This window comes from Haliotis cracherodii, unplaced genomic scaffold (genome assembly GCF_022045235.1).
Source record: "Haliotis cracherodii isolate W230 unplaced genomic scaffold, xgHalCrac1.p SCAF_11, whole genome shotgun sequence".
Taxonomy (NCBI): Eukaryota; Metazoa; Mollusca; class Gastropoda; order Lepetellida; family Haliotidae; genus Haliotis; species Haliotis cracherodii.
Window position 1 is genome coordinate 3,619,435 of NW_027266266.1, and position 25,613 is coordinate 3,645,047.

At 44.1% G+C, this 25,613-nt stretch overlaps 1 protein-coding gene across 1 annotated transcript in view; it reads right to left on the reverse strand.

Annotated features, from left to right (window-relative positions):
• The window catches only part of LOC139456114 (stalled ribosome sensor GCN1-like), a 64,895-nt gene that overhangs the window by 17,280 nt on the left and 22,002 nt on the right, over positions 1-25,613 (reverse strand). Inside the window, exons 17-36 of the mRNA XM_071237646.1 lie at positions 24,844-25,036; positions 24,434-24,558; positions 23,717-23,895; positions 23,178-23,271; positions 20,245-20,361; positions 19,014-19,206; positions 16,282-16,616; positions 14,296-14,520; positions 13,189-13,316; positions 11,171-11,363; positions 9,180-9,416; positions 8,226-8,420; positions 7,485-7,731; positions 6,139-6,260; positions 5,634-5,748; positions 4,762-4,941; positions 3,267-3,487; positions 2,257-2,464; positions 1,393-1,589; positions 487-676 (exon numbers count right to left, since the gene is read on the reverse strand). Of these exons, the coding sequence (XP_071093747.1) occupies positions 487-676; positions 1,393-1,589; positions 2,257-2,464; positions 3,267-3,487; positions 4,762-4,941; positions 5,634-5,748; positions 6,139-6,260; positions 7,485-7,731; positions 8,226-8,420; positions 9,180-9,416; positions 11,171-11,363; positions 13,189-13,316; positions 14,296-14,520; positions 16,282-16,616; positions 19,014-19,206; positions 20,245-20,361; positions 23,178-23,271; positions 23,717-23,895; positions 24,434-24,558; positions 24,844-25,036 (3,694 nt within the window). The remainder of the gene's footprint in view (positions 1-486; positions 677-1,392; positions 1,590-2,256; positions 2,465-3,266; positions 3,488-4,761; positions 4,942-5,633; positions 5,749-6,138; positions 6,261-7,484; positions 7,732-8,225; positions 8,421-9,179; positions 9,417-11,170; positions 11,364-13,188; positions 13,317-14,295; positions 14,521-16,281; positions 16,617-19,013; positions 19,207-20,244; positions 20,362-23,177; positions 23,272-23,716; positions 23,896-24,433; positions 24,559-24,843; positions 25,037-25,613) is intronic.

A 25,613-nucleotide genomic window follows, 5' to 3' on the forward strand; every position in this document is an offset into this window, starting at 1 on the left:
GCAACAGGAAATACACGTCTATATTCTTATTCTAACCTCCATTGTTACGTCTGAATGAGGTTGCAAGATGTGAGTGAATGAGTGAGTGAGTTGGGTTTAATGCCGCTTTTAACAGTATTCCAGTTATATCACGGCGTGTCAGCTTAATCTGTTGGAGGAAAGCCCGAAGTGATGCAGGTCTCAGATGTTTACCACTTCGGTGAAACCCACGAGCACGGGTATGGTGCTGACAAATCTAGAAACAGAGTCAGGGCGAACAGGGATTCGAACCCAGAATCATAGGTTTCTGGCATGCCCAAGGGACGCAACTCTGCACAGCAAATCGCAGCGCCTTACACGACTGGGCAGGCAGGCAGGGTAACAACAAGTACCATCCTTTACTATGATGCAGCCGGGGATGGAACCTCAGACCTTCCGCTCTCCGGGCAGACACTCTGCCACAAGACCACAGGGGCGGCCATGTCTGAATGAGCTGTCAGTATTCACCTGATATTTTGTAGAGCAGGTCCCCAAGGAGCTGCACTGAGCTGAATCTGATCCTCCAGTTGTCAGCAAACAGTCCGTTCTCGATCTCTGGCAGCAGCAGTGAGATGGCGGTGTCAGCGAACAGCGTGATGATTCTCTGGCCAGCCCGCAAAGCTGTGTCACGTACATACTCACTTTCATCTGCAAGAGCCTGCAGTACAAGGTAATCACTATTACTGAACTGATTAACCATGGGGACTTGTGTCACCAGACACACGTTAAAAGCGTATCACAGCAACAAAACATCTGGAGGGGCTGCAATGAACTCCAGATGTAAAAACATTCAAGCTAAATCATTGCACATAATGCTCATTCTTCCAGCATAGCCAGATTCTTTATATTCTCTTTCATCACGGAGATTGATACAAAACAAAAGATCTCATTGAGAGAGTATAGAGTGTTGCTATACATTTTGCCTGATCAATGGACGTACTACACATGGAAACATTCTCAGTACGGACAGTAGTCTGGAAATTGATGATTACTGTTTGGAGTGAGTGAGGGAGTGAGTGAGTGAGTTAGTTGGGTTTAACGCCACTTTTAACAGTATTCCAGTTATAACACAGCGTGTCAGCTTAATGTGGGAGGAAAGCCCGAAGTGATGCAGGTCTCAGACGTTTACCACTTCGGTGAAACCCACGAGCACGGGTATGGTGCTGACAAACCTAGAAACATAATCGGGGCAAACCGGGATTCGAACCCACAATCATAGGTTTCTGGCATGCCCAAGGGACGCAACTCTGCACAGCGAATCACGGCGCCTTAGAAGACTGGGCCACCCGTGCCCCCGTACTGTTTGGAGTGACCACAGGATCACACATATTTGTTAATCAGAAGCTACCCTGGAACAGTGTAATTTCCACCTACCTTCAAGATGGATGGTAGAATAGGGCCTACGAAAATCGCAAAATCTCTGCCGAATGTTGTGGGCAGATAGATGTAGGTCATGATGTATCCGTCTCTGACGAAGGGCGCGATGTCGTCTCTCTCTGCAGTCTCTATGATGCCGGGCATCAGCTTCTTCAGCTTGTCCAGTCCCATGCCGCCGATGGCCTCGCTCAGACCTGGGTAAGAAAGGTTACTGAAATAGTCTCAGCTTCTGGTAGAACCTTGTTAGAAGATTGTTTGCTTGTTGCTTAACCCAGCATGATCCACACAATTGGGATTGATAACATGCTTCAACCAAGTCAGCGAGCCTGACCAAGTTAGTCGCCTCTTACGACAATCATAGTCACCCCTACGGCAAGCATGAAATGCTGAAGACCTATTCAAACCTGGATCTTCATGGGTCGAGGTGAAATGGAGGTTAACGTGATAGTCAGGATTATTGTTGGATTGATTGTGCCAACCCAGTGAGATACCATGTCTCAGTTTAATATGGATACCTCACTCAGACATAGTATACTCTAGCTGACCACTCCTTGTTTATCTCCTTAATGCTGAGCGCCAGGAAGGGTAACAACAAGTACCATCTTTTAAGATCTTTTGGTATGACACAGCCAGGGCAAAAAACCACAGACCTTCTGCTCTAAGACAAGCAAAACACTGATACGTTAACATAAAGTCATGACAATCGCACTCATGACAATCACAGTCATTTTTAAGTATAGATTATATACGACAGTCATAGTGCTAAGACATTTATAACTCCCATGCTTAACCACAGACTTACGACAGTCATAGTGCTAAGATCAGTTTGAGACTGGGCCCTGACCAGCATGTGTCCCTCACCTTGTGCAGCACCAGATCTGTCGACGGAGCTCTGTTCCGACACGAGGTTCTCCATGAGCCAGGGCAGGAGCTCCTCGAAGATGTTCTCCCCCATCCCCTTCACCATGGCCCCCAGGGCGCGGGCCGACACGCTCCGCACCTCCGGCACGGGGTCCAGGAGGCACTGCTTGAGTCCGGGAATCACAGACTGCAGGTACGGTGAGAGGTCCTGCCGCCACAGAGAAGGGGGGAGTCAGTCAATGGTGTACAGGGGGAGCAATCAGTCAGTGAATCAATGGCCTACATTCTGAATGTCATTGTGTATTGATAAATTGGTAATATTGATTCTGTTTTGATACAAATTGATGAATATCGATACAAAGTTTATAATTCACTTCTACAGAAATGTTAACATATATAAAGATAACCATTATTAGGCTAAAAAAATAATAGTCTTAGTTCTCAGGCACCGCCCACATCATCATAAAGTTCGCTGCACGTTTCATTTTTATTTATATCTAAAAAAAATCAATAAAAAAATCCTTAAATATGTCAAGTCCAACAGTAGTCAAATACTGTATTCCAGTATTTTACTCATCAAAGAATAAATTTATGTAGCGAGGCCCTTTTGCACGACTGTTTATTTGGTTACACATCTGTTTATTTGGTTACATAGTAGTATGAACAAAAAAACAAAAAAAAAACACCGCCCGCCTGCACTATATTTTCAAAAGCCATTGTCTGTGAACCAATTTTTATATTTTTTTAGCCTTAACATGGACAATGAAAAGGAAGAACATTCAATTTCAAACATTTAATGGATCAGCCTAGTTCATATTTAGCATCAATTTATTAATTGCAGGTGCATATAGTTAATGTTTCATCAACATACAAACAGAATACTTTTATCATTAATCAATTATTAACCGACTATCAGTCAGGTGAGCTAACTGACACATAATTAGCCCGTTAATTTGGCAGCTACTGATAGTGAGGCACAACACAGATGGCGCGACTACTGCCACACTGACCTTCTGGTCAGTGAGAGAATACATGTTGCCCATGATCTGTGCGGCCATCTTCCTGGTGTCCGTCGTCCGGTCCTGGAACGCTCGCTGGATGACCGGCATGATGAGGGCCAGCGACGGAGCGTCGACGAAGTGGACAAACTTGGTGTTGAGCAGGATGTGAAGACTGGGCGTGGTCTTCTTGGTCGGGTCCTGAAGGGCATCGATCAGTTCGGGCACAATAGCTGGAGGATAACAGTGAGTGAGTGAGTATGGTTTTACGCCGCTTTTAGCAATATTCCTGCAATATCACGGCGGGGGACACCAGAAATGGGCTTCACACATTGTACCCATGTCGGGAATCGAACCCTTGTCTTCGGCGTGACGAGAGAACGCTTTAACCACTAGACTACCCGACCGACCCGGAGGATAACTGGCAAACTTAGTGACAGCAGGTCAATCACAGGATGGATAAAGAAGTATGAGTGAGTGTGTTACTTGTGTGATGTTACGACATACCAGCGGCCTGTACCAATCCAGTCTGGATCAGACAAACCAGTGATTAACAATGAGCAACGATCCACCTTGGGTAGATGACACGCAATCATATGACTGCAACCTCTAAATGATCAAGTCTAGATCAGACAATCCAGTGATTGATATTATGAGGAGGCATTCATGCTGTCGGTTTGTTTGTCAGCAACATGACAGTGGTCTGTAAATAATGGAGTGACTGTGGTTTTATGCTGCTTTTAGCAGTATTCCAGCAATATCACGGCTGGGGACACCAGAAATTGGCTTCATGTTGGGTATTGAACCCCGGGCCTTTGACGTGACAAGCGAACTCTTTAACCACTACGCTACCGGACCCCCCTGTAAATATTGGTGGTGTACACCAACACTGGGCTCCACACACTGTACCTCACAGGAATCAAACCCTGGCCTTCAGCATGGTGAGCCATGCTTTACCCCCTGGGCTACCCCATCAAGGTCACATCTTGGTCCTACTACGCGTTAGACCTCCATGTTGGCCCTCTATAAAAACTTACATTAAAAGCACCAGGTACATGGGACCTGTCCTTCCACAGAAGCTCCTCTGAGTTATCTAACATGAATCCGAAATTTTGAATATTTCCAAATGGTCCCTTTATTTGTTTGTTTGTTTGTTTCTTGTTTAATGCTGCAATATTTCCGCTATATGACGTCGATCTGAAAATAATCGAGCCTGGACCAGACAATCCATGATTGACATCATGAGCATTGATCTTCACAATTGGGATACGATAACATGCATCAACCAAATCAGCGAGTCTGACCACCTGATCCTGTTAGTCGCCTTTTACGGCAAGCATGGGTTGCTGAAGACCTATTCTACCCCGGATCTACACAGGTTCCCCTTTTAAAAGTGATCTATGTAGTTGTACCAAAATGAAAACTAGTCCAGATTTCATCGCTTGAGGTTTCTAAAAAATCATAAAAATCTAATTCGAACAATTGGACACCAGTCACAGATACTCACCTTGAATCTCAGGGTTCCTGATGACAGACCCGATCTGCATGAGAGCTTGTGAGCCCGCCCTCTGCACCTTGATGTGTGAGTCTGTGAGCACCTCCGTCAGCTTGGGCACGATGTTGGGCAGGCACGCGGACAGCTGCTTGGGGGCACAGTGGGCCATGGCACCTAGCAGCTCCACCGACCCTGTACAGGCAGACAGACACAGGCCAATCAGACAAGTACAGTAAACTATGTATATAAGTTTTAACAGGCATTTGCTGTGTATATCCTGTATATATGCTTACAATGAACAACGGTTATAACAAACTAAAATTAGTGGTCCCCTTGAGTTCGTTATAACCGTAGTTTGCTGTACTTCACTGATTGCGAAAAATTGAAAATATTGTTGAGGACAGGGAGACAAATGGGTATTCTTCGGTGAATATGATCATAATTTTTTAGCAGTACTCTTCCATTGTTTCACTGTGGCCTCCTAGTCTCTGCTAGAAGATGCCTAACAGTCAGAACCTGATGCGATGTGAAATAGGGTTAAACGTCAAAATCAAGATAATTGCATTTGCAGGCGTATGTGGCTGCTTGTAGAAGTCCAGGACTAATGCCGATTTTATAATGCTAGTCCACTGTCACCATGGCGCACTTTAACATGGATACCCAACTCAGACACAGTACACTGACTAGGAGCCAGTCATCCTTCTTCTATTCCCTTAATGTCTAGTGGCAGGTAACAAGTACAGTCATGTCATGTCTTTCGGTACGACACGTCCAGAGGTTAAACCATCATCTTCTGCTCTCCAGGCAGACGCTCTATCTACAAGACCACAGAGCTGGTCGTCAGACCCTGAAGTTTGACATCCCTGGAGTAAGTTGTGTCTCACCTGTCTTTGTCCGCCATTGGTCCTCCTCCAGGCCATTGAGCAGCGCCGGCAGCACCAGCTTCACACCGTGGGCACTCAGGTTCCGCATCACCGCCTTCGCACAGTCATCCGCTGCCTGAACACAAACATCATCTCTAGAAATATTTTAATATGTTTTGGGGAGATCGGGTAGTCTAGTGGTTAAACGTTCGTTTGTCACACCGGATGTCCGGGTTCAATTCCTGACATGGGTATAATGTGTGAAGCCCATTTCCATGTGCCCCGCCATGATATGGCTGGAATATTGCTAAAATCAGCATAAAACCATACTCACTCACTCACTCACTCTTAATATTTTTCAAAATAATACCTAAAGGCATTTTATGTGCATCTAAATTGTTATATTACATTTTTAAAAGAATATGCATGTTGAAAGAATGCACTTCCTTGAAAATCCTTCCCATTAAATTTTCTTATTCAGACAGCCTGTGAGTAACACAGTAGTCTGAGCAGTTATATGACTCACCTCCCGCACATACTGGTTGCTGTCTCCGAAACACAGCAGCAGGTGCTGGATGATGTTCACGATGTAGGGCTCAAACAGCCGCCCCAGCATATTGCACAGCATCTCGAAGGCAAAGAGGGCACCTGCAACCAGAGTCAGGTACCCGATGTATCACATGATACAGAAATCCAGCATGTTTGACGCGATTTGCATCCAAAATACTTCTTATCATATTGTATTGTGTCCCATAACATGTTTGTAGCAGCCAGTACTGGTGCCCATAAAACACCCAAGGGACTGCACGGGTGGCCCAGTCCTCTAAGGCGCCGCGATTCGGTGTGCAGAGTTGCGTCCCTTGGGCATGCCAGAAACCTATGATTGTGGGATTGAATCACGGTTCGCCCCGATTATGTTTCTAGGTTGTCAGCACCATACCCGTGCTCGTGGGTTTCACCGAAGTGGTAAACGTCTAATACCTGCATCACTTCAGGCTCCTCCCACATTAAGCTGACACACCGCGATATAACGGGAATACTGTTAAAAGCGGCGTTAAACCCAACTCACTCACTCACTCACAGTTAAATAATCAATAACACTGCAATCTCCTTAATCAAACTCTTGGATAACTCTTAAAATTATGCTCATGAGTAATGCTGACTCTTAACACCGGCAAATCGTACAGCCATCCTCCTATACAGGCAAACAGGTGTAGATAGCAAACACACAATCAGCTCAATTACATGTGACCATCAACACCCACTCTAGTTGGCACTTGAACCAATCATATGATACAACAGATTTGTCGGACCCGGGAAAGCTCTAACACTAACCCCTTCCCCAGCACCTAGCTACTGGTCTGGAAATCACTATTGCGATAACTATTGATATTGCAAGCAACTATTGCGATAAATATCGATAGTTTTCAGTGTATCATTTTAGATGGATTTTAGAGTTGAATTAAACCTAGGAACAGAAGTTTCCTTTGAATGTGATAACCATAACAACAAATAAAAAGTTTGAGATATGACTGATTAATCTTTTCTTTACCCTAAAATTTAAAGAAAAAAACCTCAATTTTCCACCCAAGTTTATCACAAACTCCACTTGACTGTCACCCTCTGCCATTTTACTTTAAGAAAGTTCGGTTGCTAAGGATCAAGGGCAGTTAACTCTAATCCTCACTTGGCTGCGTTCGCGAGCGTGTTTCAGTCACATGATATGGTGAATAAAATCGAAATATTCCTAACTGAAATTGATACTATTGATCGGAAACTGATTTAACAATCGATTTATTGACTTATTGCTTACCAATAGCAATATATCGATATTTCGATTTATGGTGACACCCCTACCCTTCACCCGCCTACCTTCCCTCTTGCGTGGGTTCTTCTTGTCCTGAATGGCTGCCGTCAGCGTGTCCATGATTTGTTGTTGCTTCAGGGCCAGCAGTCCCATCCCCTTGATGAGACCGGCCAGGCCGTAGGCAGCCCCTCGGCGCTCGCCGTAGTTGTCCGACTCCAGCAGCAGATGCAACAGACGCTGCACCAGGTCGGGGGCACCCTGCTTGATGGATGGCACCAGGGGTGGCAGACAGTTGGCCACAGCCTCCTGCACCTGTTAGGAGGGGGTAGCATGAGAGCAAGTTGTTAGAAATCTCTTGTGCAGCCTGTAATAATAGAGACTGGTCCAGACAATCCAGTGATTGATATTATGAGCAGTGAGCATTCCGTCAGGGTACCACCAACCCTGTCATTGAGCTTGACCACCCAATCCATTAAGTCGCCTCTTACGACCAGCATAATTCTAGCTCAGAATTCCCATGGGTTTCTCTTTCAGTAATCTTACAGCAGTAGACAGTCAGGGTAGTGCATGAGAACACTTATCCAGTCAGGCCACTTTAAACTGTTAATGATTAATACATAGCATATGATCCCTCGAATTTAGGTCCCAACATTACCCCTTAAGACGTCCATGACATTATTGCTCCAGTCAATGGATCAACATGTATTCCAATTGCATTCTCAGCTCCCTGGGGAGTATACAACCCAAGCTGTCCACAAGGCTGCTAGGTTTGCATTCACATTCCTTGGTGCAGTGACGACACTCACCTCCTGTGACGGGGTAGAGAGGGCGCTGATCAGCTGGGCAGCTATTGGTTTGACTTTGGGGTTGTCCGAGTCCAGATGCTTGGCCAGTGTTCCCATGAGGATGACGATGCTCTGTCGGACTGTGTCGTTCTGGGCGGTGTCGGGCGCATTCGCCATGAAGTTCTCAAACACTGGCAACAACACATTCACGTTCTCCTGCAAACAAGCGCGTCAAAGGATTACTTTCTTCATAACGTAACATGATGCTACACATCAGAACTCGCATGACATTATAGAAAAACCTGCATACAGAGCCATCATAGCTCTTGAACAACAACCGCTTAAAGTCAAACGTCGCTATTACAGTAAAATAAAGAAGTTGAAAAGCTAATTTGTGTTTACTATGTCATCCATCAACTTCTAAGGAATCCCCATCCAACAATTCAAACAATAAAACCTGTATCAGCACTTCTACATTCAACCATCAACAATTTAACAATGACATTTCCCAGGGGAGTCAAACAACAATTTGAAAGAGTGAGTTGAGTTCAATGTCTTTCAGTGAACATACCACATGACCAAACAGAATGGTTACTACACTATCAACCCCTCTGTAGGGGCCTACCTTGCCGTGGGTGTTGACACAGGACAGTGTTCAGTGAACATACCATGGGGAGTGTCCCACACGAACAAACAGAATGGTTACTACACTACACTATCAACCCCTCTGTAGGGGGCCCTACCTTGCCGTGGGTGTTGACACAAGACAGTGTTCCAGTGAACATACCACGGGGAGTGTCCCACATAAACAAACAGAATGGTTATTACACTATCAACCCCTCTGTAGGGGGCCCTACCTTGCCGTGGGTGTTGACACAGGACAGTGTCCAGTGAACATACCACGGGGAGTGTCCCACATGAACAAACAGAATGGTTACTACACTACACTATCAACCCCTCTGTAGGGGGCCCTACCTTGCCGTGGGTGTTGACACAGGACAGTGCCGCATCTCGCATCTGGGAGCGGACGTCAGGGTTCCTGTCTCCGAGAGCGTTAGGAACGTAGAAGTCGAACAGATCGGATATGCTGTCCTGCGGGACTAGTGCTGCCATCTTGTGGAGGGCGAGAGCGATACCCGACCTGGCGTGCCACAAGTCTGGGGCTTGTTCCTCGACTAAACGCCCGAACTGGTCCAGCTGCGGAGGCGGCATCTGAGGGGGGGAGGAGTGAATAATGGGATGACAGAAAATTCCCTCAAATTTAATGCATCGTGGCAGGAAAATTGGGAAAGAAATATTATAATATCCACACATAGAGTATTTTGCTGACAATGCAATATCTGCAATATGAATAGAGGTTACCACAGAAGTGTATTTTGAGATGGTAAATATCTTATTGTAGGAATAAACATTGTATTTAGTCAGCCTTGTACATAGTGTTTCTTCCTAACACAGACCATTTACCATTCTAAAAGGCACATGTGTGCTAACCTCTTTAACATAATGTCCTCCCAAGATTCTGTTGCCAATTCTAATCTTTTTTGCCTAATCATTGCAAGTTTTCCTGGAATGTGCACATAAATATAATATGTGAGGTCAGTGATTAGTCAGTCAGTGACAACAGGTGACACAGTTCCAATTGAAACCTGACAAAGGAAGTACCTGGGGCTTGAAGTAAGTAATTAGGAGATAAACCTAGTGTGTTTAGAAATTTGATGTAGTTTAACTGTAAATTACATACCTCTTATACTTATTAGGAACCGATGGCTTTAGATTTTTTTCACTTTCAGGGATGTGAGCAGGTTTTCCCGAAAAAAAGAGGAAAAGTCTAGGGGGGTCTGGGGGCATGCCCCCCCAGAAAATTTTAAAACATTTGATTGCATTTTAAGCAATTTCGTGCAGTTTGGACAACATTCACACCAAGAAATGTAATAAGTCAATGGCAAAAGTCAATAAGTCAAATAAACAAGATGGCAGATGCAGTAAAATTTCGAAGTTAAATCAGTACTTTTAAAAAATCGGGCATAGCTTTCGCGCACCTGGCTACCCGCCAGGTCTGGGAGGAATACTGCCATAAACTTCAACCCCCATCCCCCAGACACAAGGACAACTGTCACAAGCGTGCAATGTCTGACCCTTTCCCCATGTTGAAGCATATTGAAAAAAACTTACCTTGTACTTACCTTTTGATGAAAAAAACAAAACTCCATTGCAAACATAAGACATTAATACAACATATATCCCCGGGACATGGGGTTTTGGACGCTGAAGAAACATTCATAGTTTTTTCTCTTATCACATGAACAACTGTAAAACATCTCATTCACTTACAGGCTAAAAGACAACTTCATCTTAAAAAACAAGCCATCAGCTGACTCTGAGTATTTACAATTTATGTGTGACGCCACACCCCACGTTTCGTGACAGAAAACGTATGATGTCCGAAAACCTTTGTTGGTGAAAGCCCTGATCGAAAACAGGACAATCCGCGCCAAATGTCCGGTTTTCGATCATATTTTTCAGAGTGTTTTTTAAAATTTTTTTAATTAAATTTTTACGCGGAAGATGATTTTTTCCGAGGACTACTGTTTCACATCCCTGCACTTTTCTCATGTTGTTTTTATTTCTTATCATCGTTTGTTTCAATGAGAAAATTACCGAACATGTCTTAAAACTTTCATAAACATCATTTGTGTGCATTTCATTAAGTTTCGTCATCTCAACATCAAAACTGTCGCCATTTGTTAAGATATTAAACGTGTACAGTTCACATAGGTCATCCGTAACCATTGTTACAAGTAGGCTATCGATATAATCGATGTATTCGATGTATTCATATGCAAGTTTGGTGAGTGAAAGGCTTTGCTAATTTAGAGGAATTTGATACATGATTTTAATGCTGTTTTGACCAAGCATTTCTCAATGTGTGGAATCCAAGCTGATGGGGGTATGACTGATGTACTCACAAATAACTTGTCCTCATACTTCTGCAGCAAGAGTTGCACTGTGGGAGGGACAAATTCCCGGTGAACCTCCAGCACTTGGGCCAGTGTCTCGGCAGCGGCACGGCGGATCACTGCCTCGTCATGGATAACATCCTCCACTAACGCACTGCTCAACTCCTCGTATGGCTCCTCCAGATCTAGATCTTCCTTCAGTCTACAAGTCAATATCAAACGTGTTATATGGCAGTGTAATTTATAGTCAAACACTGTTACATAGTTTCTGTTGAGATTCAGAGGAAGTTCATTGCATTGTATTCCGACAATGATTAGTTGTCAAGAATGTAGTACTATTTACTGTAAGCAGTGGTGAGGAAGTTATTATATTTAGATGCTTGAATTATCTGTATACTTCTGGTATAGCATGGATGGATGGATGTCAAGCATTATAGAAACGTGGAATATTCTGTGATGTTCTAGTGACACTGGACTGGTGAAGTACTTTGAAGAAAGTGATCAAAGCTGGTTAGACTATAAGTGGAGCAGGTGTGTCCCCGTCTCATCTCACATTTCATAAAGACCAGTTTTCGTGTGAAGATCACTTTTACACCTTGGTGTTCAGCCTTGGCCTATCTCGGAAGCTTGACCACTGTTGCTGCGATGTGATTATTGTCATAGTCATTTCCACTGCTCTCACATTTGATACTGCCATTGAATATTGTACTACCACTCTATTGTGTCCTGCCATTGTAATTGCTGTGCAGTATTTTGTATTGATTTGTAAACCTAGTTATTTTGTAATACAATTGTTGATTGTATACCATTTGTTGGTTTCACATGAAGTTCTTAATGTACAGATTTTAGGGTTAAGATATTGTTTAAATTTGGGAATCGCCACGTAAAAGATGTAACATGTTCCTGTGGGTACAGTTCCTGACACCATAACATCACATTCCCCCTTTGAATAGATAGACAATATCACCTGAACGTCTTTTGATATCAAATATATCAACCCGACTCGATAAAAACATCAAACTTTTTTTTATTTTTGTTTGTTTGTTGCTTAACCCCGCACACAGCAATATTCCAGGTATATGACGGCGGTCTTTAAATAATCGAGTCTGGACCAGACATTCCAGTGACTGACATCATGAGCATCGTTCTACGCAATTGTAATCGATGACATGCATCACCCCAGTCAGCGAGCCTGACCACATGATCCCGTTATAAGCCTCTTACGACAAGCAATTTCCTTTTACAACAAGCATTGATTGCCCGTATCTTCACGGGTCCATAAAATTAAGAGGATTGCCAAGTGTTGATATATTTGATATCTACTAATTAACCATGACCACTTATCCGCCTTTTTCAGTTTGAGTGTAAAAAGTACAGCTAACTTAACCTAACACCTGGTTTCTGTAAACATTATGTAAACAGCCAAGTTAATGCTTTACTAACTAGCCTACTCATCCACCAATGTAGTGAAGGAAGTAGTACTTCTCGTACAACTTTGATGGTTATTTTGTCTCATTATTAAACAACCAAGGCAGTTTCAGTTCCGATCAGTTAGGGGGAAAATACCATTAGTATTATAATCCAATTCTTTTTCAGGAAACAGTGGGTCAGGAAGCAGGTTTGTTTCTTGTTTAACGCCACACTCAGCAATATTCCAGCTATACGACGGCGGTCTGCAAATAATCAAGTCTGGACCAGACAATCCAGTGATTAACATCATGAGCATCGTTCCACGCAATTAAGATACGATGACATACATCAACCAAGTCAGTAAACCTGACCACCCGATTCCTTAAGTCGCCTCTTAGGACAAGCGTAGTCACCTTTTACTGCAAGCATGGGTTGCTGAAGACCTATTCAAGCCTGGATCTTCACGGCAAGCATGGGTTGCTGAAGACCTATTCAAGCCTGGATCTTCACGGGTCATACACATTTATAGGGTGTTGTTGTGCTCTTCTGACCAAATCCAACTGACTAAGGTGGCATTTCGGCCCAAACCCCTGATCAACACTGCTCGTTTTACTTACTTTTCTGCTAATCTCTTCACATGGTCTTCAACATCATTTGACGCGACCCACACTCTTTTGGCAATATTCAGTCCAAGATCAAAGTTGTCATCTACGTTTGGCAGGACATTCTCCAGAGCTTGTAAGCACTGAACAACGGGGAGAAGGGGAAAATGTCATATACAGACAGTCAACTCAGCAATCAGAAATATTATAATTGATTACTTGCATAGAAACTGAAATCAGTCATCAATGGAATCAATTAATCGGAACAACATTTGCACACATTAATCCATCTTCAGAAGCCAAGCAGTAACCTACAACAGTACACATGCATTATACCGGACATCTATCCTCCATGTTTGTTTGATGCTTCTAATAAAGCCACACACGACAGCATCACTAATTGAAAACTAGGATGACATTACATTGATAAAGCTCAAAATAAACAAATAAAATAACCCCGCTTGCACTTGTATGGTAAATATGATTAAACCTTTGAATCTGAATGTCAAAGCAATGCATAAACATTAGCAATTGGACATCATCAGTACTCGAAAAAAGAAGTTCCATAATGGCATGTGACAACCTCATCAATGACATCCGTCGCAGCCACATGTAATATTCTGGATCTACTTTGGTAATTAAACATTACATTTACTTCTGAAAGCATTTAATTCAAGCCATTACGTGGGGCGCAAGCCTCCTAAACCCCGTTATTTTAGCGAGATGACAAAAATGGTGTCTGAAAAACTTGGAGACCTTAACTTATGAATGAGCTCGTGCACATCCCTTACCAAAATGGTGGAAGGTGTCCGGTATAATGCATTCTTGTGCCCCTATAACAAGGCAGATAACATGTAACAACGTCATGGCACAGCCTACCTGTAACGAGGTACAGCCTACCTGTAATAGGCACATTTACCTGCAATGAGGCAATTTACCTACAAACAGGTACAGCTTAATTGTAACAAGGCCATACTACCTGTAACGAGGCAAAGCCTACCTGTAATAGGCACATTTACCTGCAATGAGGCAGTTTACCTACAAACAGGTACAGCTTACCTGTAACAACACCATGCCTACCCATGACAAGGCACAGCTTACCTGTAACGAGGATTATCTCACCTGTAACGAGGCATCCCGGACAGCTGTGCAGGGTGACTGTAGCCCCTCCAGCAGGACTGTGATCTCCTCCTTGCTGACTGTGGCACAGCCCGTGTCGCCGTTGCTGCAACACGCCAGCTCCCGTAGGGCCTGCGTGGCGTGCTGCTGTGAACTCCCCGGCATCGTGCCCACCACCTGCAGACACAGCTCCAGCAGCTGCCTCAGAGGGAGCTGACTCGGGTCGTACTGGACGTGCAACGGAAGGACATACGTCACATCAAGCCATACATGTCTCACTGATGACATCACTGTCACAAGAACCAACATCTTCAACAGTATCCTTCGTAATCATGTCTTGCTATCTATTCTTTGAGCAGGCTAATATAATTCTTAGTAATACAGAAATTCTTGCTCAGAATACCAAAAGACAGTAGGCAAAAAAAAAGGAGAAAGAACTGTTATGAGGACTGATATGAGCTTATGTTTTCTTTCAAGTAACTGTTTACATTTTTTTTTCAATCAAATTTCAGAATTATTTATGGGTGTGTATACATTTTAAGGTAATAGTGAGTGAGTATGGTATTACGACGCTTTTAGCAATATTCCAGCAATATCATGGTGGTGCACACTAGAAATGGACTTCACACAATGTACCCATGTCGGGAATCGAACCTGGATCTTCGGCGTCATCAGAGAACGCTTAAACTGCTACGCTACTCCTTAAAGAAACTGTAGGCTCATCCTTAATATTGTTAATAACGTATCTCTTCCCCATACCCGACACACTGTCTGTATCATGGCTGTAACGTACCTCTTCCCCATCCCCGACACTGTCTGTAACATGGCTGTAACGTACCTCTTCCCCATCCCCGACACTGTCTGTAACATGGCTGTAACGTATCTCTTCCCCATCCCCGACACACTGTCTGTAACATGGCTGTACCATACCTCTTCCCCATCACTGACACTGTCTGTAACATGGCTGTAACGTACCTCTTCCCCATCCCTGACACTGTCTGTAACATGGCTGTAACGTACCTCTTCCCCATCCCTGACACACTGTCCGTAACATGGCTGTAACGTACCTCTTCCCCATCACTGACACACTGTCCGTAACATGGCTGTAACATACCTCTTCCCCATCCCTGACACTGTCTGTAACATGGCTGTAACGTACCTCTTCCCCATCCCTGACACTGTCTGTAACATGGCTGTAACGTACCTCTTCCCCATCCCTGACACACTGTCCGTAACATGGCTGTAACGTACCTCTTCCCCATCCCTGACACACTGTCTGTAACATGGCTGTAACGTACCTCTTCCCCATCCCTGACACACTGTCTGTAACATGGCTGTAACGTACCTCTTCCCCATCCCTGACACACTGTCCGTAACATGGCTGTAACATACCTCTTCCCCATCCCTGACACTGTCTGTAACATGGCTGTAACGTACCTCTTCCCCATCACTGACACACTGTCCGTAACATGGCTGTAACATACCTCTTCCCCATCCCTGACACTGTCTGTAACATGGCTGTAACGTACCTCTTCCCCATCCCTGACACTGTCTGTAACATGGCTGTAACGTACCTCTTCCCCATCCCTGACACACTGTCCGTAACATGGCTGTAACATACCTCTTCCCCATCCCTGACACTGTCTGTAACATGGCTGTAACGTACCTCTTCCCCATCCCTGACACTGTCTGTAACATGGCTGTAACGTACCTCTTCCCCATCCCTGACACACTGTCCGTAACATGGCTGTAACATACCTCTTCCCCATCCCTGACACTGTCTGTAACATGGCTGTAACGTACCTCTTCCCCATCCCTGACACACTGTCTGTAACATGGCTGTAACGTACCTCTTCCCCATCCCTGACACACTGTCTGTAACATGGCTGTAACGTACCTCGTCCCCATCCCTGACACACTGTCCGTAACACGACTGTAACGTATCTCTTCCCCATCCCCGACACAGTCTGTAACATGTCTGTAACGTACCTCTTCCCCACACGTGTCGCAGTCCTCTCCAAACTTCCTCATCCTGGCATGCTCAGTAACGAGCTGTAACGCAAGGGCACAAACACCCTCATCTCCCGTCACCGCCGCTCCTCCCTTCCTCAACACACTCCACACCAAGTAATAAATAAAAGCAAATGTACAGGCCGGGAACAATGACTGCTCCCTCTCGTCCGGCACCACATGTAGGTCGGCCGCACAGTGCAGCAGCTGGACCACACGGGCTGCTTGCTGAGCACGTGGTTCATGAGTCCAGCTAACAGAGATATCACACACTGGCTCCAACTGTCTGAGGGTCACGTTGCTCACAACAATACCTGAAATGTACACGGTCAAAGCTGAATACAGTAAAGTACCGTTATAACGAACAAACTCATAACGAACTACGGTTATAACGAACACACTCATAACGAACTACGGTTATAACGAACACACTCATAACGAACTACGGTTATAACGAACACACTCATAACGAACTACGGTTATAACCAACACACTCATAACGAACTACGGTTATAACGAACACACTCATAACGAACTACGGTTATAACGAACACACTCATAACGAACTACGGTTATAACGAACACACTCATAACGAACTACGGTTATAACGAACACACTCATAACGAACTACGGTTATAACCAACACACTCATAACGAACTACGGTTATAACGAACACACTCATAACGAACTACGGTTATAACCAACACACTCATAACGAACTACGGTTATAACGAACACACTCATAACGAACTACGGTTATAACGAACACACTCATAACGAACTACGGTTATAACGAACACACTCATAACGAACTACGGTTATAACGAACACACTCATAACGAACTACGGTTATAACGAACACACTCATAACGAACTACGGTTATAACGAACACACTCATAACGAACTACGGTTATAACCAACACACTCATAACGAACTACGGTTATAACGAACACACTCATAACGAACTACGGTTATAACCAACACACTCATAACGAACTACTGTTATAACGAACACACTCATAACGAACTACTGTTATAACGAACACACTCATAACAAACTACGGTTATAACGAACACACTCATAACGAACTACTGTTATAACGAACACACTCATAACGAACTACTGTTATAACGAACACACTCATAACGAACTACGGTTATAACGAACACACTCATAACGAACTACGGTTATAACGAACACACTCATAACGAACTACGGTTATAACGAACACACTCATAACGAACTACGGTTATAACGAACACACTCATAACGAACTACCGTTATAACGAACACACTCATAACGAACTACCGTTATAACGAACACACTCATAACGAACTACCGTTATAACGAACACACTCATAACGAACTACGGTTATAACGAACACACTCATAACGAACTACGGTTATAACGAACACACTCATAACGAACTACGGTTATAACGAACACACTCATAACGAACTACCGTTATAACGAACACACTCATAACGAACTACCGTTATAACGAACACACTCATAACGAACTACCGTTATAACGAACACACTCATAACGAACTACGGTTATAACGAACACACTCATAACGAACTACGGTTATAACGAACACACTCATAACGAACTACGGTTATAACGAACACACTCATAACGAACTACGGTTATAACGAACACACTCATAACGAACTACGGTTATAACGAACACACTCATAACGAACTACGGTTATAACAAACACACTCATAACGAACTACGGTTATAACAAACTCTAAGGGACCACTAATTTTAGTTTGTTAAAAGCATATATATAACATCTATACAGCAAATGATCGGGACAAAAACCATAAGTTCGTTATATCAGTCAGTTTGTTATATCCTTCAGTTCGTCATAAACATAGTTTACTGTACTTAAGGGACATTCCGCTCTCATGGCGGACACTCTACGGAGGCAGTCTATTTAAATATACAAGTACATGTATTAGTCATACTGCTCACACTACTTCAGTTTATCTTATTTGTCTGTCTGTTTGTTTGTTTGTTTGTTATTTATCGCCGCACTCAGCAATACTCAGCAATGACAACATCCTGTAAATAACAGAGCCTGGACCAGACAATTCTGTAATCGATATTGTGAGCAACAATCCATCGAGGTACGACCACATGCAATCAACCAAATCACAAGTCTGACAGCCTGATCCATTAAGTCGCCTCATACGATCAGCATAGGTCACTAGGGAGCAATTCCTTCCCAGGATCCTAAAGGGGGCCCACTAATATTGAATTATACCCTCTTGTCAGATGTACTAAATACTTTCAAGGATGTAAAAAAATCACGTCATATTTTATTTAGCCCTAAAATGGTTGGCTTACACATTAAAAACAGTTACATCTAACCCTTAGTTCAATAGCTTTTGAAACGTGTTCATGTGCCAATGATTTTCTTTTTTTCAGCCTTTGAAAGCACAAAATGTCATTAAAAAGAAAATCTCTCAATATTTACTTTGTGAAGATCCAGGCAACAAGGAATAAATTTGTTGTGCCAAGAACTATTTGAGGAAATAATATCTAACCATGAAGATCATCATGGGATCAGTTTGGAAAAAAACAGTTGCAAGAATGACCTTGAGAAACTACACTATTTGACGATGAAGATAATCATGTCATACCCTTGGGAAACACAGTTGTGAGAATGACCTTGGGAAATCACACTATCTGACCTTGAAGTTCATCTTGGAATGCCGCCTGGCCGAGATCCACAAATACTTGACTAGCCCTCGGAGCTGCCAGGGGGGACTGAAGCAAGGGAGACAACAACGCACAGATGTCCTTCATGTAGACGCAGAAGGAAGATTTGTTGCCCTTGACAGCAGCCATCACTAAGCTGCAGGCACACTGGAGTGTTGTATCAAGCTGTGGAACAGATGATCTCATTCATAGTAACAATAACAGGCCATTTATACTGCGCATATTTCCACACCACATGGGCATGCTCAAAGCACTATTATTACCCATGTCACTGGATTAGTGTGCACTCATCATTCTCAGCTCCCTGGGGAGTATACAACCAGTTGCCTGTTAGGTGCTAGAAGGTTAACAACCACAATGACATCTCATCCTATCTGGTACCCATTCACTGCTGGGTGAACAGAGGCACATTTCGAACAAAGACACATGCCCAATGAGACGCCGCTTGTGTTACATGTGATTCAGTGTAGGGCAGAACTGTAGCCCTAGAAACTCACAGGAGCCAAGCTGCCGAAACGTGGTCACCCATCCAAGGATTCTCCGCAACCAACGTTGCTTAACTTCACCTGATTTGTGACTTGTGCGCTGTGCATAGGACCCATGCCACCATCTTCATTTGTTTTGTTTGTTTGTTGTTTAAGACCAGCAATATTCCAATATGATGGTGGTCTGTAAATAATTGGCTCTGGACCAGACAATCCAGTGATTAACATCATGAGCATCGATCTACACAATAGGGATAAAATGACATACATCAACCAAGTCAGTGAGCCCGACCACCGGATCCCATTAGTCGCCTCTTACAACAAGCACGTTTGCTTGTTAAGACAAGCATGGGTTGCTGAAGACAAAACCTAACCTGGATCTTCACAGGTCAACTCATTTTGTAATAATACTAAATACTTTATAAATGCCGTAATCTAACATCACAGGTAAACCTGTTGTCAGGAATAAATAATCCTAACTCCATCATGGTGAATCACTGGAATTCACAAGATTTGCAAGTCACCTTGGGATATGTTGAAGGTCACTCATTACACTGGTTTAAACAGCATTTCGGTCATATCGCGAAGTGTGGAAGAAACGCCATCAGTGACACATGTTGTAGAGGAAAATCAGCAAAGGGAAACCCATGGTGCTGACAGGGTCAAGGCCATGAGCAGGGATGGCCTGTGACCATCATCTAAGGGACATAACTCTCACCCCTCGCAGCCTGTTCCTGATCTCAGCTTCCTTCTCTTTCTGTGCAGCGACCATCTCTTCCTGTTTCTTGGTCAGTTTTGGTCCGGAGTCCTTCTTCCCCTTTTTCTTTTCCAGTTCCTGGTAATTACAAAATGACAGCTTCAAGCAGCAGACTGAGAAGGTTATCAATTATAATATCTGAAGCCAAAGCACTTCAGCCAAATGTGAGTAGTGTTGAGGATGACCTCTTGTTTGATGTCTACAGGGACCTCATCATCATTCACGAGATCACCTGGACTTGAGCTGTCTCATATTACCTTACATCTCCACAGGGAAACAAGCATAGGATATTGGGACATGCAGATCTGAATTCCCCAGAGACTAGAATAGGATATTGGGACATACAGATCTGGATTCCCCAGAGAGACTAGCATAGGATATTGGGACAAACAGATCTGGATTCCCCAGAGAGACTAGCATATGATACTGAGACATACAGATCTGGATTCCCCAGAGAGACTAGAATAGGACACTGGGACATACAGATCTGGATTCCCCAGAGAGACAAGCATAGAGTACTGGGAAATACAGATCTGGATTCCCCAGAGAGACTAGCATAGGATACTGAGACATACAGATCTGGATTCCCCAGAGAGACTAACATAGGATACTGGGACATACAGATCTGGATTCCCCAGAGAGACAAGCATAGAGTACTGGGAAATACAGATCTGGATTCCCCAGAGAGACTAGCATAGGATACTGGGACATACAGATCTGGATTCCCCAGAGAGACAAGTGAAGTACTAGGGACCTAGACTGCACTGGAATCCCCAGACAGACAAGCATGAGGTACTGGGGACCTAGACTGCACTGGAAACCCAAGAGATACAAGCATGTGGTACTGGGGACCTAGACTGCACTGGAAACCCAAGAGATACAAGCATGAGGTACTGGGGACCTAGGCTGCACTGGAATCCCCAGACAGACAAGCATGAGGTACTGGGGACCTAGACTGCACTGGAAACCCAAGAGATACAAGCATGTGGTACTGGGGACCTAGGCTGCACTGGAATCCCCAGACAGACAAGCATGAGATACTGGGGACCTAGACTGCACTGGAAACCCAAGAGATACAAGCATGTGGTACTGGGGACCTAGACTGCACTGGAATCCCCAGACAGACAAGCATGAGGTACTGGGGACCTAGACTGCTCTGGAAACCCAAGAGATACAAGCATGTGGTACTGGGGACCTAGACTGCTCTGGAAACCCAAGAGATACAAGCATGTGATACTGGGGACCTAGACTGCTCTGGAAACCCAAGAGATACAAGCATGAGGTACTGGGGACCTAGGCTGCACTGGAATCCCCAGACAGACAAGCATGAGGTACTGGGGACCTAGACTGCACTGGAAACCCAATAGATACAAGCATCTGGTACTGGGGACCTAGACTGCACTGGAAACCCAAGAGATACAAGCATGAGGTACTGGGGACCTAGGCTGCACTGGAATCCCCAGACAGACAAGCATGAGGTACTGAGGACCTAGACTGCACTGGAAACCCAAGAGATACAAGCATGTGGTACTGGGGACCTAGACTGCACTGGAAACCCAAGAGATACAAGCATGAGGTACTGGGGACCTAGACTGCACTGGAAACCCAAGAGATACAAGCATGTGGTACTGGGGACCTAGGCTGCACTGGAAACCCAAGAGATACAAGCATGAGGTACTGAGGACCTAGACTGCACTGGAAACCCAAGAGATACAAGCATGTGGTACTGGGGACCTAGGCTGCACTGGAAACCCAAGAGATACAAGCATGAGGTACTGGGGACCTAGGCTGCACTGGAATCCCAAGAGGTACAAGCATGTGGTACTGGGGACCTAGGCTGCACTGGAATCCCAAGAGATACAAGCATGAGGTACTGGGGACCTAGGCTGCACTGGAAACCCAAGAGATACAAGCATGTGGTACTGGGGACCTAGGCTGCACTGGAATCCCCAGACAGACAAGCATGAGGTACTGAGGTCCTAGACTGCACTGGAAACCCAAGAGATACAAGCATGTGGTACTGGGGACCTAGACTGCACTGGAAACCCAAGAGATACAAGCATGAGGTACTGGGGACCTAGGCTGCACTGGAAACCCAAGAGATACAAGCATGTGGTACTGGGGACCTAGACTGCACTGGAATCCCCAGACAGACAAGCATGAGGTACTGGGGACCTAGACTGCTCTGGAAACCCAAGAGATACAAGCATCTGGTACTGGGGACCTAGACTGCACTGGAATCCCCAGACAGACAAGCATGAGGTACTGGGGACCTAGACTGCTCTGGAAACCCAAGAGATACAAGCATGTGGTACTGGGGACCTAGACTGCACTGGAATCCCCAGACAGACAAGCATGAGGTACTGAGGACCTAGACTGCACTGGAAACCCAAGAGATACATGCATCTGGTACTGGGGACCTAGGCTGCACTGGAATCCCCAGACAGACAAGCATGAGGTACTGAGGTCCTAGACTGCTCTGGAAACCCAAGAGATACAAGCATGAGGTACTGGGGACCTAGACTGCTCTGGAAACCCAAGAGATACAAGCATGAGGTACTGGGGACCTAGACTGCTCTGGAAACCCAAGAGATACAAGCATGAGGTACTGGGGACCTAGACTGCTCTGGAAACCCAAGAGATACAAGCATGAGGTACTGGGGACCTAGACTGCACTGGAAACCCAAGAGATACAAGCATGAGGTACTGAGGACCTAGACTGCTCTGGAAACCCAAGAGATACAAGCATGTGGTACTGGGGACCTAGACTGCACTGGAAACCCAAGAGATACAAGCATGAGGTTCTATTCTGCCCTGGCAACCAATGAGGACTCTCCATGTGATGTCAGGTTCAAGAACGACCCATCTGAGTGTTCCTCAGCGCCACTCCTCACCTTCCGCAGCTCCAACTCTGCCATCTGTTCCTTGTGGGAGTACAGACGGTTCTCTCGCTTAATGTTGGTCTCCTTTGTCTCAGATTTCATGGCACTGTAACCATGGAAACATCACAAAAAATAACATCAACCCATGAATTATGTCCACTAAAATATTTCCGTTGTCAGAAAAACATATGAGACAAGATTTTAATTTTAAAACATTTCAAATTACACATTCCAAAATCAGGTCATAATATTTTTCTCAATCATGAACATTAGGAAACAAACTAAAAAAAACATCTCTTGCACTTGTGCATGTACTTGAAAGAGATTCTTTAAAGCAGCGTGGATTATAAGCACCTCTGCAACGTGTTTGTTTGTTTGTTGTTTAACGCCGTACTCAGCAATATTCCAGCTATATGACAGCAGTGGGATTTTATACATAAAAGACCTGAGAGTTTAACAATACAATACAAGTCTGAGTACACACAATTCTTTCATATTGACTACATTTGAGTAGTATACAAACTGACTGATAGATGCTGTCTTGTACACACCTCTCAATGATGGAGTTGTCGTATAGCTGACCGTCAGGTGTGAGGAAGATCTTGAATTCGGTCTGAGTGACCTGTGTTAGATCCGAATTCCCAAGAATCTCAAGGACGTAACGCAGCAGTGGTGGCAAGATGGCAGCCGGCTCCACAAATGCCAGTGTGCTCACCGCATTGCACACGCTCTGTGGAGATGACACGATATTATATGATAAATTGTTCAAAGTGTGGAATTACTCTTCCAGTGCTGTGTCATTGTTCAACGTCAGTTGCTTTCACTCATCTTAAAAACCTCACTTCTGAGGTGGGTCAACCAGTGGTTGATATTATGAGCATCACCCCACAACAGTTAACCAGGATAGAGTACCGATCCATTTAGTTGCCTCTTGTGACAAACATACAACACCATATTATGAGGAATTCTGGACATAACATTAATGATTCACACCTTTGTCATGCATTTTCATACCAAAATGCAAATATTTTATTTTCAGGATTTTTAAGAAGAAGTAGTGAGCGAGCATGGTTTCACGCTGCTGTCAGCAATATTCCAGCAATATCACGGCAGGGGACACCTGAAATGGGCTTCACACATTGTGCCCATCTGGAGAATCAAATCAGTGTTTTTGCATGATGAGCAAACACTTTAACCACAAGGCTACCCCACCGCCTCAGTTATGAAGAAGGCTTGTTACATAAATGACCCTACTCTGACAATCCTACCTCCGAGGGATTATCATTGGTTTGGACCAGGTTGAGACAATCCTTGATGTGGCAGCGGACGAAGTTGGCTGCGTCAACATTCAGCTTTCTGAGAATATCCACCCACGCGCAGGAATTGGCATGTGCTGAAAAAAACCCACGAAAATCAAACCTACTCTTACAACCTTGCTAAATGTTTGTCTACAATTCGTGGTAAATCTGTTGCCATACATGTCATTTTCTTTTCACATGACGAAGGGAAAAACATGACGTCTAATTCATCCAGACTGGTTAGTGTATGAAACAAAGCTTACTCATCAGTGACATCATGACACTGGGTTCGAGTTTAGAACAAGGACTGGTGCATGGGATCCAGTCTGTCCTAGATCCCCACACTGGGTCCCAGTTGAATAACACTGAAAGGATTTTACCTATGTAAGGATGATGGGCTGTCAGTAGCGTTGCCAAGGCAATAGACTCCGCCTCCTTAACATCAGCTTTCTGCACCGAGCAGATGGTGATCAGAGCATCGGAGAGGATTCTGGGAGTGAGGATGACAGCGCTGTCTCCTGCGCCGTCACGGTTGTCATCTTCCGCCATCTGGTAGTTCTGGAAGTCAGACAGCTGGAAGAGAAGAAGATATCCCATCACGGAATAAATCATCACATCACAGACTAAATCATCACAACACGGAATAAATCATCACATCACAGACTAAATCATCACAACACGGAATAAATCATCACAACACAGACTAAATCATCACAACACGGAATAAATCATCACATCACAGACTAAATCATCACAACACGGAATAAATCATCACAACACAGACTAAATCATCACAACACGGAATAAATCATCACATCACAGACTAAATCATCACAACACGGAATAAATCATCACATCACAGACTAAATCATCACATCACGGAATAAATCATCACAACAAGACTAAATCATCACAACACAGACTAAATCATCACAACACAGACTAAATCATCACAACACAGACTAAATCATCACAACAAGACTAAATCATCACAACACGGAATAAATCATCACATCACAGACTAAATCATCACAACCCTCACAAGTAGTTACAGACTGTCAGGGCCAGTATCACAGAATACAGCACAATTCCACAGAGAATATGATTGAAAACAAAAATCACTTAAAAATAATGTCATTTCTTTTTCACA